General features: G+C 40.2%; 1 protein-coding gene across 3 annotated transcripts; it reads right to left on the bottom strand.

The window, feature by feature from the left end:
• Nucleotides 1–4,907: 4,907 nt before the first annotated feature.
• Nucleotides 4,908–13,561, bottom strand: Mrps33 (mitochondrial ribosomal protein S33). Of its 3 annotated transcripts, XM_033764497.1 has the most exons (4): nt 12,176–12,229; nt 11,928–12,074; nt 8,792–9,033; nt 4,908–5,728 (listed from the first exon to the last, which is right to left on the bottom strand). In XM_033764497.1, exons 3-4 carry the CDS (start codon nt 9,004–9,006, stop codon nt 5,623–5,625), a joined length of 321 nt encoding a protein of 106 aa, XP_033620388.1. In that variant the 5' UTR covers nt 9,007–9,033; nt 11,928–12,074; nt 12,176–12,229; the 3' UTR covers nt 4,908–5,622. The 3 variants fall into 3 exon arrangements, with proteins under 3 accessions (XP_033620388.1, XP_010629952.1, XP_010629951.1); XM_010631650.3 differs by lacking the exons at nt 11,928–12,074; nt 12,176–12,229 and adding an exon at nt 13,328–13,479; XM_010631649.3 differs by lacking the exons at nt 11,928–12,074; nt 12,176–12,229 and adding an exon at nt 13,486–13,561 and having other exon boundaries at nt 5,149–5,728.
• Nucleotides 13,562–18,689: the final 5,128 nt, after the last annotated feature.

Here is an 18,689-nt window from a genome sequence, read left to right as displayed (position 1 = left end):
TGCTTTCTTGATAGCAGCCATTCTTTGTGGGGTGAGGTGGTATCTCAGTGTTGTCTTCATCTGCATCTCTCGAATGCACAGATATGTGGAACATTTTTTCATATATTTACTTGCTACTTTTACTTCTTTGTCTGAGAAATGTCTGTTCATTTCAGATGCCCATTTTTGAATCAGGTCTTTATATTTGAGGGCTTGTTTTGAGTCCTTTATATCTTTTTCTTTTTTACACACTGGGGGTTGAAACCAAGGCTTTGTGCATGTTACACACATGCTCTGCCCCGAGCTACATCCCCAGCCCCAGGTGAGCCCCTTTCTGAAGAAGCTTGGTACATGAATCTAAAAGACCATCATAGTGACCACTGATATGGTACCATCTCCTGCTCCCCACCCCAGTTCACACCCAGGGCCTTATGAATGCTGGGCAAGCACTCTACCGCTGAGCTCCATCTCAGCTCCAACTCCTGCTTCTATATCTCAAACCTTTAATAGCTCCATTCTGGCTGCTAGACGTGATGCTTCCATTTGTTTCAGAATTGTGGCACCATCATTTTAATGATCACATCCCTCTTTTTCCCTTGGATCATTCTATCCATTTCTTCTATCAAGGCTTTTTCTAATAGCATCAGCAACAACTGTGGCCATGATGTTACTGGAGCAGTTGTGGTTGGCCTGTCTTGGTCCCAGTGGGTATCTTCCTCACAGCAGCAAGTGGCCTGGGCTGGCATCCTGCTACATGGTCCAATGAACATTCTCAGAATGCTTAATCTTCTCCTCCTTGTAAATGGGGATCTATCTTTTCAGATATACCTTTACTACAGTGGTTTCAGGAATTCCCTCACATACTTAGCATGCCCTCATGATCTCATATTAAATTTCACTAGAGTTAGGACCACAATCATATGCCAGCTGGGAGAATTTGTCTGTTACTTTAAACCATAGTTCTCAAAGTATGGTCCCTAAACCAGTAGCAGGAGCAAGGCTTGGGAATCTATTATATATGCAAATTCTTGTCCCCTGTCAGCAACCTTCTGAATAAAAAACCAAAGGGGTGGGGCCTCACCATATGTGTTCAACAAGGCTTCAAGATGTTTCTGAGAAATACTAAAGTTACAGTAATGTTTCTTAATCTTGGCCACATAGTAGAGCCACCTAAGAAGCTTATAAAAAATACCAGGGCCTGTGCTTTTCTCTCACCCTGTATCAACTCCAATAGGGAGCAGGGACAACAATCTTTCAGCCTCCTCCATGTAGTTCTAGTGCATAGTCACATTGGTACCCACAGCTGCAAATTTAAGTTCATGTACCCAAGGGAGGAAAATAATACTTAATCTCACAGGGATGTTGAAGGGATTAAGAGCTAAGTACAGTGCTTACCAAATGGTAAAGCACTTGACAAATGATAGTTATTGTTACAGTAATTCCTCAGACTTAAGAGATCAGAGCTCCATCATCAGGCCATGAAAGGACACTAGAGACTTGAGGGCCCCGTATTGATTGTTTCATTCAGGGTGTGATTCTGAGCTTACCAGGCCATTACAGCTCCCAGGCATTATGGGTGCTGGTGGGTCTTTGCCATGCTACTTGCTTTAAACTTTCCTGTGCTTGTGAAAAATGATACATGTAAGTACAGCGATCAAAGTTATGAGCTGTAGTCAGCTGCTTGAATGTAAAACCTCCATCTAGACACTTGTAGCTAGTACTTTTGGGCACAAGATCAAGCCTCAGACTCATCTGTAAAACAGGGACACTTACCACTGTAGAGGTTAAGATATGTCCTACAATGCACAATAGCCCACATGTGATAATTACTCAAAAATGTTGACATACTTGAATTCATTGCTCCTGAAGTCATTCCTGGTGCTGCAAATCACAACTCTTTTTCCAACCCTCTTCTTAAATATTTATATTATTTGTTACTAGTTTGGTGCTTAATGTACTGGTCACTTCTCATAGATATTCTCAAACTGGACTTCTGTTTATATAAACCTCCTAAGACTTTCAATATCTGTTGGAAACACTGTTTTTGTTTTTATTTTAAACTCAAAGGACCAATCAACAGTTTTGTGGTTTTCTGGAAAGATGATTGTGTGCTGAGCACCAACTTAGACTGTCCTGTTGAGACAATCTTAGGAGCAGCCCATGTATTCCGCATCTGGGCCCCAGAATGCTCTCCCATGGATGACTACACTCTCTCCCAGGAAACATGTTCCTTAAGTAGAATAAAAAGGAGTCTTGGTATCTTAGAATGGGCTTAACTCTAGCTTCTGCTTTAAAAGGAACCTATAATATTGCCAGATCTCCAAGAAAATTGCATCTGAGTACTTTGTTTGGCTGGTTCTCATGCCAACATAATGACCTCTCACTCCGTTTTGCTGCCTGTGTGTCATATAAAAAGCATTTTACCTTTTTAAGTTCAACATATTTTTCTAGTTATCTTGGTATCTAGGCTTTTATTGTTTCTGTTTTATCTAAGCCTTCTTGAATGTATCACTTTGTTTTGCTGTCTTAAAAAATTTTTTTTTCTTATTTTTGAGTACTTAAAAAAGATTTTTAAGGCAGGGTTAGCAGGTTAAAAGATGTTTTATTCTATGAATTGCTCTTGAAGTTTGTTCCCAGTTCTAAATCTCTAACATTAGAGATGGAATGGAAGAAAATGGAATTTTAAATTTGCTTTTATTCTTCCCTGGAAGATGCATTGTAACTTTTTAAAAAAGCACTGTAATTACACATACATGCATGTCAATGTTATGCTTTTAAAAAATGAATTTCTGTAGCCCATAATTACATAAAAAGTATCTCCTACCTTGTCTTCCAGAGCCTATTATGCTGCATGTATTTATTTCTTTGTAGGCTAGGGATTGAACCCAGGGTCGCACACATGCTAAGCAAGTGCTCTCTTATTAAGCCATGCTCCCATCCCTGAGAGCTATAAATTTTTGCACACATCTGTGAACACTGTCTCGGAAAACTCTGCTAGAAAGACAGCAATTTTTATTAGTCATGCAAAGCAGTCTGTGTAAAAATGTTGGAGTAACCTTGTACAGTTTATATAGTCCTTTTCACAAACACCCTATATTAATTCAGTGAAGCATTATAATTCTAGAAATGAAGCAAAGGTTTAGAGAAGGCATTGTAGGATGAGAGGTAGAGATTTTTGCCTCTGAAACTCAGCCACTTTTTTTGTTTGTTTACTATGACAAAATCCCTTACGTACACCAAACACTATCAGGAAAGCACAAGTAGTTTAGGTTTAGACCAGAAATCCAGTTGAACAATTTGACTAACCTAAACATAGTGATTTTTTTCTGATTATACCTGTTGTTGTCAGAACCCTTAGTCCAAAATGTGTTGTCTTCCACAGAGTTGAGTCAACTCTTCCTTCCCCTTCTACTTCCCAGCAGGTCCAGTAAAGTTCATGGCAGTGTTCTGAATCACACAGCACTTTCTCTAACAGTTGATTTGAGGGTAGTTACATGTAAATATATTTCAGCTTCAGTCTGATTTTCAGCATGGAGCAGTAGGACACTGACCTACTACTGGGTCATCTAACTTCCTCATCAACCATTATTAAGGTGCCTTGCAGCCTCAAGGTCTGACAGTTTTGTTGAGTTCTTCCATTAGCTAACCAGTGACTCAGGCTTGCTGTTGGCATCTAATGCATATGCTTTCCAATGCTGATTCTAACCTTCTGCTGCGAACCCTCCTTCAAAAGTTGGAGATCACATAATTCAGAACAATCACTTAGCTTTCAGACTGAGATCTTGTTCCTCAGCTCAACATCCACCCATACCTGGCTCAGCTGCATTGGCCAAGAATAACCATGCATCTGCACTTTCCTAAGCAGACTTCTGAGATCATGCCAGTATTTTACCACACACACTTACACTCACACAATCTTAGCAACCACATGTATTCACTTCTGTATCCTCTACTATGTGTCAGGCATATGGCAGATACTCAGTAAAAAGCTTTAAATGAATGGATTCTCAGCCTTCACTTTTATCAGACACGTCACCCAATTTTAAATATATTTTTTAAAACAGGCTATAAGCCTTAGCCATGCCATCTGGATTATGCATCTTTAAAAATAACATTTGTCTAAACATATGTACTGAGATTCTTACTCACCCAGGAGTCATTCAGAATTTCAGGGGAAGACTAGTATAGTTGGTGTAGCTGCAATATGTACTGTCACCTGTGCATTTTGCTTTGTCTGAGAAAGGTAGTTGAAAGTACTTTAGTATAATGCACAGTTAACACTACTGTGTTGTTCGCTTAATGATGGTTATGAGGCTGAATTGTTTTTACCACAATTTAAAAAAAGTATTTAAAAATATTTACTGCAGTGCTAAAGATTCAAAAGAACTCTTGAAAAAAAAATAACAACAAACCCAGGCATAGTGGCACATGCCTGTAATTCCAGCACTTGGGAGGCTGAGGCAGGAAGATCACTGAATTCGAGGCTAGCTCGGGATACATGGGGAGTTCAAGCCCAAGCTGAACTACATGGTGGAACCTTGGGTGTGTGTGTGGGTGTGGGTTGGATAAAAAAAATCAGAGGCCCTTACAACCTCTTTGGAAACTCAGCACTAGAAGTCAATGAAATCAGCAGCCAGCTACCCAAATATATGCAAGTCATCAATAGAAATGTCTTACACTCTGACTTCCAGTTAAGTTGGCTACATCCAAGTTTGTTCACGGAACTTGCAAAGCCTTCATAGTTTGGACTATGTCTATTTCCTTTCGACCAATCAGGAACCAGTTAGTGACTCATTTTGGTTTTGAACACAACAGTGTCTCTTTACCTTAGAGCTTTGGAAACTGTTGTTCTCTGCCTCAAACACTTTTCACCATTTTTCTTCTGATCTCATTTATCCTTGGCTTAGCTTAATGCAATTTAAGGGCTCCCAAATGAGATTTGGGCCTCCGGTGATGTATCTGACCCATCCATCCATCCATCCATCCATGCACACTCGCACGGGACCCTGGCTTTTTCCTTTGTAGCATTTAATACAATTGTATATGATCATACTTGTGTCTCCCACAAGATTGAAAGGCATCGTTTCTCTTAATAACCCTGGATTACCAGTGTTCCAGTACCTTGTAGACATTAGGTGTTCAATAGTCCCTTTCCCAGAACAGCCTTTTATCCCACTTAGATATGCTTACAGGAGTAGGTGGAGATGCATATAAAGTTTGTGAGCTTGGTGGTGGAGACAGTGGCTGAATGGCCAAAGAGATGAAAGAGGTTTAGGGATGAGTAATAAGTGAGGAAGAAAGGGAGGAAGGCGGAAACTGTGGGGCATTTATTTAATGAGATTTCTTCACTGCCCCAATATCACATACCCACCCCAAACAACTCATTAAACAATAAATTATGTATTCATCCCATTAGAGAATTAGGTAAACCTCAGATTACAAATCCAAGGCCAAAATATTTTGCAGTATTAGAATGTATTCAAGAAAGCAGGCACAATTTAACTGGATTAGATTTCCACATGGGATGACTGTGTTCCAAATGACCCTCACTGAGGAACATGATATTCCTCTTATATGTGGAAAGACAGTAGATGAATTCTTCTTAGTCACCCAGGAAGTAATTTTCTGTTTTCATGGCAAACACTATTTCCTTTTTGCTGCTCTTTTTCCTTCTCCTTTCCTTGGTTTCCCCTTTCCACGAAGCTTCTTTAGACGCCTTTGTTCATCCTTAAAATCCTGATGCTCATCTCTGAATGAAGAAAGGAAAAATGATCAATCAGCCAGATTGGAAAAGTACACTAGCACCTTCTCTTAGGTTGTTTTGTTCTTTTATTTTGTTTTTTGGAAACAGGGTCCCTCTGTAGTAACACAGGATGGCCTGGAACTTGTGGCAGTTGAGTTCCTGCCTCAGCCTCTTGAGTGCTAGGATGATAGGCATGTGCCAACTCAGAACAGGCTTGTTCTGTTATTGATCCTTGACTTTTCCTAGCTCATGTGAATTTTGGTAGAAAATATGGTGCAATGAGTTGGAATCCAAAAGTTCATTTGTAAATTAGTTTTCCTTCACAGAAGCAATGCCACAAACTGCAGTTAACCTCTCAGACCCGGCTAGGTAAACCTATGTGACTGTGATACACAGTAGCAACTACCCCACTTCCGCTGCATTAAGACTTGGTAAAAACTTCAGCGGCTACACAGGGACCCCGACTGCCCCAGGAATAATGAGTATCTACTAATTTTGGGCAGAGGTCTAGACAGAGCTGCTTTAATAGCAGTAGATACCTCCCACACAAAGGCTGCTAAGAAAGGCTCAGGCAGAAAAAAGCCAGATCAAAAGGCAGCCAGGACTATTTACACAGGGGTGTTGGTGAAGTTGAAGACTGCCTATATTTCATTAAAATATCCGCATCTTAAGACTAAATAATGAAAGAATAGTATAGTGCTTAAACTTGTAAGCTGCGGGATCCATTTGAACGTGGTTTCAAGTCACAGCTCTGATATTTATTAGCTCTGTGATTTTGGATGAGTGACCTTACCTTTTTGCACCTTAGCTTCCTCATCTGTAGTGTGGAAATGAATGTGCTTAAATTAAAAGTAAAAGAAGGGTTTGCTGGGCCCAATTTCTAACTCCCTAGGCTATTTTAAAACAGGTCTGCTTTATAGAATTTCATGTTTCACTTCGTCAACAGGAAGGCTGTTGTATAATAGAACTCTTTGAGCTTAGCTATGAATGTTAAATAACCCTCAACAGAGCATCCAGGGTAATATTTCTAAAACATGTCAGATGAACTTACCCCTCTGTTCACAGCCCTACAAATGCCTCCCCCTTTTACCCAGAGCAAAGACTCAGTCCTTCACCATGGTGCTCACTGACCCATGGCCCCCTCAATCCCCGACTGTCCCTTGGCCTGCATGACCCCTGAGTCCTTCCAAGCATATGCCTGCCCCAGGGCCTTTGCTTGATTTTTTTCCAGGTCTCAGGGGGGCTCATTCACTGCCCTTTAGCCTCTGCCTAAGCACCACCTCCTGTCTGATGCCGCAACAAGGCCACTCCCTGCTCACCATGGCCCGGTCAGCACTCTGGATCCTGCTCAGCCAGCTCTGCCTTTTCCCCTACAGCATGTTCAACTTTGAGACATGTCCTATCAGTCACCTACTGTTTTTATCCCTTCCTTCTTCCCTGAGTATTCCTTATCAGCTCTTGGCCAGAAACACAGCTCCATGGAGCAGGGCTTTGTCTCTGTTGGTGCTAGATCCGAGGACCTGGTGAACTGAGAGAATCGATTTTATCTGAGAACTTGTGCTTCCCTCCCTCTTTTGCAGACCTTTGAATCAGGTTTTCTTTACTGAAGTTTGTCTAGTTGAATCTTGCCTGCTGCAATAGGAGGCCTGGCATTAGATGAGCCATTTGTATAACTTGACTAAATATATGAAAATAATGCTTTTCCATGGATAATTAAGTGCTAAATCTTTCTCTATCTCCACAGGAGCCGAGTTTTTGTTCTTTAAACAAATGGAGCATGGCAGCCAACAGATACATTAGAAGTAGTTGAATGTGGTTTTGTTATGGGTTATAATCCACTTGGGATCTGGCTTCCGATGTTTTATTTTGGGTAATAATAAAATTAGTTTTTACTTTCTGAGCCCAACTGATGGCAAGCTGGACAACCCAAAGCAATCCCAGACATTCAAACTAGGTCACAGATAAAATTTCTAATAATACATTTAACAAGAAAATCTCTGCTGTCCACTGCTGTTGCCCTGTGCACTGGCACACAGAGATATTTAAGACACATCTGTTGGATAAACAAGCATACTAACCTTTAGTTTTCTGGAATGAGCACCTTGCTGCGCCATTAATTTTATCACGTTAGAATGAAGTATTCCAAATTAGTTTGTCTTTTTGCCCAAAGACAAGTCCAATTTAATATGTTAAATGATTTAAAGCATGATATGTACTTTAATATTATATAATTATGTACTGTTTGAATTCTTTGTAATGAGCATGTATTCGTTTGGAAATAAGAAAAAATTTTAAAGAAAATGATCAAAGGTATTTAACTGTTTTTTCCTTAAAGAGGCATACAGTCCTAACACCCACTTCCTGGGCACACACAAACATACCAGTGGCTGGTATTGAGAGCAATGTTGAGGGTGTACCTTATGGCCAACTATAGGTTATTTAGATCAAATAAATATATCAGAAAGGTACAAAATAAAAATGACAGAATTGAAGGCCAGGGATTTAGCTCAGTGGTTCTGGCACCTGCCTCGCAATCACAAGGACATGCACAAATTTGGTCCCCAGTACCCCACCACCACCAGAAAGACAGAATTGAGTGGGAGGGCTAAGAATGCCAATAAAACTGCTGCCAAGAGAGAAAGGAGGTACACACACACCCACTGAGAGGCAGATCAGGTACAGGGCAGAGACTGTTCATCTGACACCAGGAACCTGCTTCCCAGGCAACCTTGGTGTGCCTGGGGTTTCCTTCTTTTACCTCTGGGCCGGTTTTTTCTATATCCTTTTTAAAGTGCTCTTAGATGCATGAATAATTAAACATCTCTTTATAGCTCAGTATCAGTTCAATGTTAATCATGTTTTAAACATAATTAAAACATGTCTTTTTTAGGGGTTTGCTCATTATGGGTATTTCAGAATAAGCCACAATCTCTACTGTTTGAACTCCTGGGCTTTTTCATAAGAATTATAAAACTGTAAGAACAGAAAGTCTGTATTTTTTTCCTCTGCTGACCTACTAAAAATATCTCATGGGTCCCTCTTTGTGGTTATTTCTTTATTGGTTATTACCTGTAGAGGCCAAGAAAACGGAGTGTGCCCATGAGTGCGAAATATGTGTTATGGTTTGGATACCAGTCATAGGTCTCCTTCCTCTTAGCCATGGGCTGTTCACTGAAAAGTTTCACCACTTTCATGGATTTGGAGTCAGTCGGCCTGGCAACCTCACTGAAGATTCGGGCACTCAGACGGCTCATGCGCAAGGTATATTGTGAAAGCGAAGACATTTCCTGAGTAGCAAAGAGTAAGACTCCCTACAGAAAATGAGATGAAAGAGAAGTAGGTTAGATAATTCTCAGATTATCTAAAGACGACATTAGAAAATGAAAATGTGGCAAGCCACACAGAAACACTATTGGCAGGAAACTCCTTGCAGTTGAGAAATAGGCACAGTCCAAATGGCTACATCCTTTGCCTACGTCACATCTATATTTAGTTTGTGTTCACATCCTAGTATTTTCTTGCTGTGTTCCCCCTTTTACAATGCACTATTTTGTGATCCAGTAGGTTATTTACTGGCAGTCAATTTACCTATTTGCAGGCTGGATGGAGAGGACAGGGAAACAAGTTATTCCACTACAGCATTGTTATTATGCCTTTAGAAAACAACCACCTAAGCAATCTGCAAATAAATATGCTGACTGCTTGCCATCTAAAGGTGTAATCATGGCAGAGAAATAATTACGCTGTTGTCTTTATCACCAGGCCTTTGAACACTGTTCTCTTCAAGGACACCAGATGGCTCTGAGAACTGCTAATGAGTTATGAGGTCATTTGGCCTCTAGGTTACTGGATTGAGTTCTGCCTGGAGACTGAGAGCCACTTGGGAAAAACACATAGTAGCCTTATGGAAATAAGCTCAACAGCTTGAAATAAAGATTAACAGCTCAAAAGATTCATTTTATTCCTGAAGAAAAGTCACCTAGGAGTTGTGATGTTACCTGACTTAGCCTTAATACAAACTAGCTAAGTTCTTATTAATAACAGCAACTGTCTCAGAGGCACAAAATAGGTAATAAATAAGAGAGACAGCCATGATATGCAAAAGTTTCAATTAACAGACATTAAAAGTATAGAGGGCACACATAAAAATCGACACTGTGGCTGGTGGAATAACTGCTATTTATTCCATTTTAGATCAGATGCATGATTACTGTTGGCTGAATGTGAATTTATGTGAAATTTTAATAGTGAGAGTAAAAGACTATCTGAAGCACAGTTTAGCTAGGATGAAAAGGAGCTGATTTCCAAACAGAAAAAAGGCATAAACCTAACATAAAAAACCAATGGGAGAACTGTAACAAAAAAAACCCTAAGCAAGTATGGAGCCAAATAGTTCCTCAGATTTTTACACATTATTTTTATAGGTGACCCACAGCTTATTTTAATCAAATAAATATATAAAAATGTACAGTAGCCAGGCATAATGGAGCATGCCTGCAATCCCAGCACTCATGAGGTTGAGGCAGGAAGATAGTCATAAGTTCGAGGCCAACCTCAGCTATATAGTGAGTTCAAAGCCAACTTGAACTAATGCCCCCCGCAAAAAAAACCAAAACCAAAATAATGCCAAGAGGGGAGGAAATAAGAATGCCAACAAAACTGCCAACAACAGCAAATGCAGGTTTCTAAACACTTGCTAAGAGGCAGTGTGGGGAAGGAGCTTTGTTCACCTGGTAGAATTTCAACAGTGTCTTCAAGGAAACAAACAAATTTAGTGTATAAAGTAAGGATATTTTAATACACTTTTAAGATCCATTAAGAGAGCAAAGCTGACAGTCAAGCCCATTCTGAACACCAACCAAGCAATCTTGAGCCAACAGTGCCACCTGAAGGCCTGCAAGAGGAGAACGATCAGCTCCAGGTCCCCCATCCTGAGTAGGAATTCTTGCAAGCTTTGCTCCTTTTCCCTTTTCACTCACTTTTCTCCCAATTCTTGCTCCATTATGTGGATGCAGGTGGGACTGGGTTGGTCCTATTAGAACTAGGGTTGTGTTTTTATCAATAAGAAGAGGTTAGTAACAGTTACTGTCTAAATAGAAACTGGTAACAGATCAGAACCATACCTCTAAAGACCTTGCAAATGCCCAGAAGTCCCTCCAGAAGCTGCAAGTTTTTTTTTTTTTTTTTTGCATGCTTTATCTTTTCTTTTCCTTCCACTATTAGAATGCTGCTTTTCCAAACACCAGTTTAACAAACCATTTCTTCACTGCCTTGTCTAACTTACAAACCATTATGGCATCAGAATAAATTTCTCTTGGAATCGCACAGGCTTTCCAGATTCTTGTAAGCTAGTCTGGGAACTATCACTTACTGCAATATTTTTGGGAAAAAATGTTATCAATTCCAAACCACTTTTTTTTTTTTTTTTTTTTTTTTTTTTTTTGGTACCAGGAATTGAACTCAGGACCTTGTGCTTTCGAGGAGGGCGGTGGCACCATTGAGCTAAATCCCCAGCCCCCAAACCACTTTTTTAATCAAATAGAGGCAACATGGAGTCTTGAGGATTGGCTCTGTCATTTATTATCTGTGTTATGCTGAAGTTACTTATTGTCTCTAAATTGGAGTTTCCTTTTTCTGAAAAAAGTGCTTGTAGATTGAGGGGTTGGAGTGACCTTGGATTCAAGAGTTCTCCACCTGCAGGACTTCTGTGAGAAAAAGTTACTATTGTAATTTAAAAAAATATTCTCAATCTCTTTGCAAGTTTAATGTTCATATGTTCCACACAGAAACATCTGTTGATTACTTGTCCTTGGTTAGTCATGAAAAAAGAAAGAACAAGAAAGAAAGAAAGAAACAAAGAAAGAAAGAAAGAAAGAAAGAAAGAAAGAAAGATAGATATATACCACAGTTAGACCTTTATAGTACCTCCTTGATATATCTTCACTTACAAAGCCTGAGAGCCAGGAAATATGGTAGGGAGGTGCCAGCACCTTGGTAATGTGATAGGTAGTAAAGAGGACAGTGGTCACTGAGGCCATTACAGGATGCTAAGTTACCTCCATGCCCATTTTGCAGTAAGGCAGACTATAGGGGTACATCACTCATAAGTAGTAGGGCCACATTAGAATTCATTGGAACATGGTTATACCACAAAACCGAAGTCCTAAAAATTTTTTGACAAGAAAGGGAATAAGCCACTTCATACCTGAGTTCTTTATTAGAAGCAAAGAACCACTTGCTAAGCAAGGGGAAACTGGAAATGCTTACAACAGTTACCAACACCACTGCTTTTTTCCTTCCACAGAACACAGACACTTGTCACTGACGGAGAATGACGGAGGAACTTGGTATCCTATTTTTTTAAAACATAGGTTAAAGGTTTAGCTGTCCGTAAGTTTTTTCTCAAACTGACAAATTATCATTTTTTACTAGCTTTAAAAAAAAAGCCCTTACATAGGCCTTTTCAGGACTCTGGTAAAATTTCCTTACACAATCTTTCAATTTTATCTGAAAAAAAAAAAACATGACCACGTACATGACATGAAAGTAAAAGGCAAATAATTTACATGTTAATTAGATTGATTCACATAAAACCATTTTAAGGGGTCAAAATAGTTGCTTTCAAATGTCATGTGAAACCAATGAAAATTACAGTTTGTGGAGGAAATAAATATCTGCAGTTAACCATGCTAAGCAAAACAAATTACAATACTCACACATGTCAACCCAAAGAAAATTCGCATATTTCTTTCTCCTTTGGTATAACAGGGCAGGTTTCTTTGATCTTTCTGATGCATTTCAATGTATTATTGAAATGCATTCTTATTCATTAAAAGGTCATTTTATTTCAATAACTGGCTTTGAGTTTGGTTTGCCTTTTCTCTTTGAAAGGTGAGAATGAAATGCAGGAATTCTTAACCTGGAGATGCCTCTGTTTTTTGAACCTGTAAAGCTGTATGCTTAAATGTGCACATATATGTGTAATTTCGCTGGGAAGAAATTGTCAAAAACTAATGTTTAGCAGATAGCCAGCTTCAAATCAGCTTCGAGGTGGATAAGCTGGTTGACTTCTGCCTTTTAACAGTCGTGTCATTTTCGTATTCTATGCCTCAGTTCTCTCATCTACTAAAGAAAGATAGTAAAAGACAGGTATTGAATTGTGAGGCTGATACGAAAAAATTTGCGGCCCGTGCCTTGCCCTGATCGTGGACTGAAGGAACAGCACACACTGCACGTGTCGCAGAAAAACAACCCAATCAGAATGCTTTTCTGTTTTAAAGTCCGCTACGAATTATTTTATTGGGTAGAAGGGCACGAAGGGCGCTGAACGTTTTTAATCAGTTCAGTAAGTACAATCCTTAACCCCGTCTGACCCTACCGCCCCAGAGTCCCACGTTTGAATCGATAAGGCAATGCGAAAATATTTCTCTTAAACTATAACAAAATTAATCTGCATGTCCCACACAAGGTTACCCTGAAGAAGGCCGTTTGGTGAGCAGAGAAACTGAGTCTGACTGTAGTAATCTGGGGATGAACTGCGCCGGAGAGGAAATTACAGCAGTAGGGACGCTGGTGTCCCTCGTTTAGTAAATTCCCCCAACTCACGCAGGAAAAAGCCGACGTGTTTGTAAGGTGCACGTGCAACTTCCGAACTGATCACTATGTTCCTGGCCACTGTACAAGCATGGAGCTCCCGCAGGACCTCTACCGCGCTAACCGCTGGTTAGATCGATGCAGACCCGGACAGCCACAGACAAACTTACCTGGTCCTACACTTCCTCACCCGCGCGCCCTGACCCGGAAGACCCGCCCCTACCCGGCTACAGAGAACAGTAGAGAAACGGAAGTTTGGCGGCTAGAGCGGAGTCTTGGTAACTACCCGGAATGACTTGCGTCCTCTCTTGGGGTGGGGCTTTAGAGGTATACTTAGCGCCAGGGCACTGAGGCTATCACCTCTGCCTGTTGGGATTAATAGGCAGGGCGTTGAGAAGGGCAGATGGAAGGAAGAAGTTTACGCTTTTGGGAAGGTCGGCGTAATTTTGTTGGTAATGGCTGCAGAGCTGCCTCCGTAAGCTCTGAAGCAGTGCCGATACATGCGCAATGTAATGGGAAGATGAAATGCAGTTTCTTCCTCTCTCTTTTTTTCACCCCGCGTAGACCTTCCGTGTTCAAAGAGCTTTACGTGACGCTTAGGGGAGGAGAGTCTTTCTGACTTCCGAGGAGTGCCATTTCCCTCCTGTTCCTCATATGTACTCATCCTCTGGCAGTCAGGATCCCCTGCAGGAGGCCTTGTTCGCTTTTGGCTGGGTTAGGGGCTCTGAGCGTGCTATCTCTGCCTCACTGTCTCTTCCCCTCACCCCCCCTCCTTAGAAACATTTTAGGTATTTCAATCTTCTAAGGTAAACCAGCATGGAGTTGTACACTTGGCGAATATTCAAATGACAGAATTTCTGGTAATTAAGTTTTGACATGTCAACCTATAATAAATATAAATTATAAACTTGGGTGTAATGACTACAGTTACATTTATACTGGGGGTTATGGGAATCATGCATAATTGCATTCAATAAATGTTCTTGGTAGCAGAATTCTTGGGAGAAATTTCACTTGGGTGTTGTATTTCTGTGGACTTGGCTTATTTTTAAAAATCTAATATACTTTTTTTCATTTAAACAAGAGTTCCTTTGCATGTTGGCTGTTAGAAATTTTAAAGCTAAATTTATAGTTGACTGTGGCAAGAACTATTGTACTATACAGTCATCTTTTGCTATATGTACATTATTGGCCCAGGGCCCCCTACTGATATCAAAACCAACAGATGCTTTATCTTCTTGGTTTGTTTGTTTTGGTACCGGGGATCGAACTCGGGACCTTGTGCTTTCGAGGTAGGCTGCAAAACCACTGAGCTAAATCCCCAGCCTGCTCAATCTTTTATGTAAAATGTGGGGTTTTTTTTGTTTGTTTGTTTCTGCTTTTGTATTTTTTTGTACTGGGGATTGAACTTGGGTCCTTGTGCTCTAAAATGTATTGTATATAACTGGTACATAGCTTCCTATGTACTTTATTTTTATTTTTTTAAAATTTAATTTATTGGTACATTCTAGGTAGACAGTACAGCTACATTCGTTAGCTTCCTATGTACTTTAAACCCTCACTTGATTACTTATATCACCAAATACAATGTAAAAGCTATGTGTTTGTTATACTGTATTGTGAAGGGAATAGTGACGGGGAGAAAAAGTCCATCCGTATTCACTACAGATAAGTTTTTCCCCCAAATATTTTTCATTCGTGGTTGGTTGAATCCACAGAGGCATAAACTTAGGGCTCCATTTGTGTTTCGTTGTTTTTTCCATTTTGCCTATTGTCTGTGATAATGGTATGCTTTGTGAATCTCCATAAACTGCTATCAGTCTTTCTTGAAACATAACAAGATGTATCAGTTCATTTTCTGTTGTAAATAACCCGGTACCACAGAGTTGGTAAGTTATAAAGAAAGAGGTTTGCTTTGGTTCACAGTTCTGTTCCAAAGGTGAAGTCCACATCTGGTGCTGGCTGTTTCAAGATGTTGCAGCACATCACACAGCAAAAAATGGGGATTGTGTGCATGCATGCATGCGTGTGTGTGTGTGTGTGTGTGTGTGTGTTTGTGTGTGATCTGTGGTCACTGTGTTTTACTATAAATCCACAAGTGTTCAGTTGTGAGGGCTCTACTCTAATGGCTTTAGTGAATCCTGTTCACCTCCCAAAGGCACCATAGTTGGATTAAATTTCAACACATGAACCCTTGGGGGACACACTCAAACCATGCCCAAGTCCAAGCACAAGGTATAGAGTGGCAGGTGGCTGTTTAAGAACATTTATTATGATTCTCAATAAGTCAAATTCATAGAGTCCATATTAATTTCTGGAGGTTACTGTAACAAAGTGCCATAAATTTGGTACATTCTGGAGGTCATATATTCACATTCATTGTCACTGTATTACAATCAAGATGTGGACAGGGTTGTACTCCCTCCAGAGACTCCAGAGGAGGATCAGTTCTTTGACTCTTCCAACTTCTGGTGGCTGCAACCACTCACTGGCCTGTGGCCACATCACTCGAAAGCCAGCATCTTCAAATATTGCCCTGGTTCTTCTTATTGCTCCTCTCTATTTTGTTAGATATCCCATTGCTTCCCTCTTGTAAGGATACCTATATCTTGACATGTTGCATGTACCTGTAATTGCCGCATGCTTGACAATCTAAAACAAGAAGATCACAAGTTTGAGCCCAGCCTGAACAATTTATTGAGATCCTGTCTCAGAATTTAAAAAAAAGAGCTAGAGACATAGCTCAGTAATACCCAGTACTGCAAAACAAAAACAGAAAGCAAAGCAAAAAAGTGCAAACCCTAATAACCCCCTTCCCAACAACAACAATAACAACAACAAAAGCCCCACGCAATTGCATTTAGAACTCACTTTGTTAACATAAGATACTCTCTCCAACCCAAGAAATTTAGTTAATTTGTTTTTGAGTCTAGGTCTCTCTATGTAGTTCAGGCTGGCCTTGAAGTCACTATGGAGCCTAGGCTGGCCTTGACCTCGCTGCAATTTTCCTGGCTCAGCTTCCTGAGTACTGGGATTACAGGTGTGTGCCACCATGCCCTGCCAATGGTTGGAAAATCCAGGGATCAGAACCTGGTATTTTGGAGAAAACTTTTTCAGCCTATAACAGAATTGGGGGGAAAAAACCTATGAAATCAGAGTCTTTTTTTTTTTTTGATATTTCATTCATTTTTAGTTTTCTTCTGTAGAAGCCCTTATGTTGAAGCTACTGCTGGAGCTTGAATCCTCTGAACAGAGACTCTGGTGTGAGTTTTCACAAGATGGTCAGTGAATTCCTGGTAGGTAGACTTGGTGAAGACAGTCTCTTTCCAGAGGTCCGGGATCAGGTAGCTGTAGGTCTTGGAGATGGCATCAAAGGTGACCTTAGCAAAGTTGCCCAGAGTAGCAGTGCAGCCCCTGGTAGTGGTGTAGCAGTCATCAATACCAGCCATCATCAGCAGCTTCTTGGGTACAGGGCCTGACACGATGCCAGCGCCTCTGAATAAGAGACGTATTGACCAACAAGAAAGTTAAAAATGTTAAGGGTGGAAAAACTAATGTAATAGAATTAAGTTTAAATTTCTGTGGACATTGACGTTGCCAGGCCTTGGCTAACCCACGTGTACCTCTAGGCAAATGCTTCTTTAAGGGTACTTCTTACAATCAGAGATTGCTTTATAGTCAGATGCTATGCCTTGTATTTATTTCTGTGTTCTTTGGTCTGTTTTACAATTGTGTGCTGGGAATCATTGGTTAGCACTGTAGTTTGGATCTTAACCATTTTTTTTTTGTATTGGGGATCAAACTCAGGCCCTTGTACCTATGAGCCAGGTGGCAGCACCCCTGAGCTAAATCCTTGGATGTGGTTTGGATCTTGGATGTGCCCAAGACCCATCTGAAAAGGGCTAGCCCCCAGGTTGTTGCCACTGGGAGGTGGTGAATCTTTAAGAGGTGGGGAGTAGTGGGAGCTTGTCATTGGGAAGAGAGTATCTTCAAAGGGAATAAGAGGACCTCAGTCTCTTCTCTCCTTTTCTCTATCCTGGCCATGAGGCACATTAACTGTTTTCTTGGCTTCATGCTTTCTAGCATGATGTGCTGCCTTGCCACAGGCTCAAATAGTGACTAACCCCTTCAAAACTATGAGCCAAAATAAATCTTTCTTCTTTTTAAGTTGCTGTATCTCAAGTATGTGTTACAGTAACGAAAAGCTGACTAATACAGTTGGTTATGACCTCAATTTAATGGGTCAAGACCAGTATTAAAGGACATTAAAATAGGGAACATCACAGTACATCATAGGCAGTAGGAGTAATTATTATTTCATGGAATAATATGCATGTATGCACTGGATCACAAAATAAAATACACTTACTCTAGGTTGTGGTAAAATGGAAAGCCTCTACTATGAGCAACTTCATTATTCATCACTGTGCATGGCAAATAAATGTTCAGTGGTATTAAGCATAGCAAGAGTTAGAACTCACATGAACTTCAAGACTTCAAGTTCTCTCCCCCACCCCTCTCTCTTCTTGTGTGGCATAATTCAAGGTTATTACAATTCTTATTATAATTTATAGATTTTCTCCATTTTTTTAAAGAAGGAAAGTTTTGTTTGGGTTACAGTTTGTAGATATTTCAGTCCGTAATCAGCTGTCTCCAAGGCAAGGGTGGCAGAAGGACAACAGTTCATGGCAGACAGACAGTAGCAAAGCTACAAGAGTAATTTCCTTCATTTCCATAAATACATTTAGCTTTTTATAGGTTCTTTTCAACTCCTGAATTTTCAGTAGTTATTTCTTTACAAAAGAGAGGCACATCTCTCATCCAGGGTGTAAAACCCTCCAGGATGACATACAAACGGACAATCCACACTGTTTTGGAGTGAGCTTCCTTTAATGATTAATCAAGGCACTGTAGATCCTTCTTAAGCTTCTTATCTCATCCTGTCCTACCTACATTCCAGTTATGGGTGAACTGTGGCTGCCAGATAAATGGTTACTAGGTATTTGTTGTGATTTTTTGAAATGAGATATACTATGTGAGTGTTAGTGGTGGGAGTAACAGTACTTTTCCTTTAATCATCACATCTCTTTCATTCTCTGGTGAGAGTAAGGCAAAGCCAGTACTGAAGAAGATATTCAACCCTCAATTTTTTCCATGTACTTAAACACAAACAATTCTTTTCAGCTACGCTCATTCTGACCCTTAGGATGTGTCATTATCTGAAAATAAAAGCAGCTTTGCACTGTTGAAGTATAGAGGTTAGCAACAGTGATAATATGAATACAGTATGGGTTATCTTCAGGGACCTTCATATTTTCCACATTATACTAGAGTAACCTGCAAAAAGCTACACATAATTTTATTTATTTTAATG

The sequence above is a fragment of the Fukomys damarensis genome, unplaced genomic scaffold (assembly GCF_012274545.1).
Source record: "Fukomys damarensis isolate Sample0158 unplaced genomic scaffold, DMR_v1.0_HiC HiC_scaffold_16, whole genome shotgun sequence".
NCBI lineage: Eukaryota > Metazoa > Chordata > Mammalia > Rodentia > Bathyergidae > Fukomys > Fukomys damarensis.
This window is presented reverse-complemented; position numbering and strand designations above follow the sequence as displayed.

Bases quoted from the DNA above. Each gene is read 5' to 3' on its own strand.
- Mrps33 (XM_010631649.3), bottom strand. From the start codon at position 9,006: ATGTCTTCGCTTTCACAATATACCTTGCGCATGAGCCGTCTGAGTGCC. The intron at 5,729-8,791 runs GTAATAACCAAT...TTCTTCATTCAG, and splicing joins CGTTTTCTTGGCCTCTACAG to AGATGAGCATCAGGATTTTA.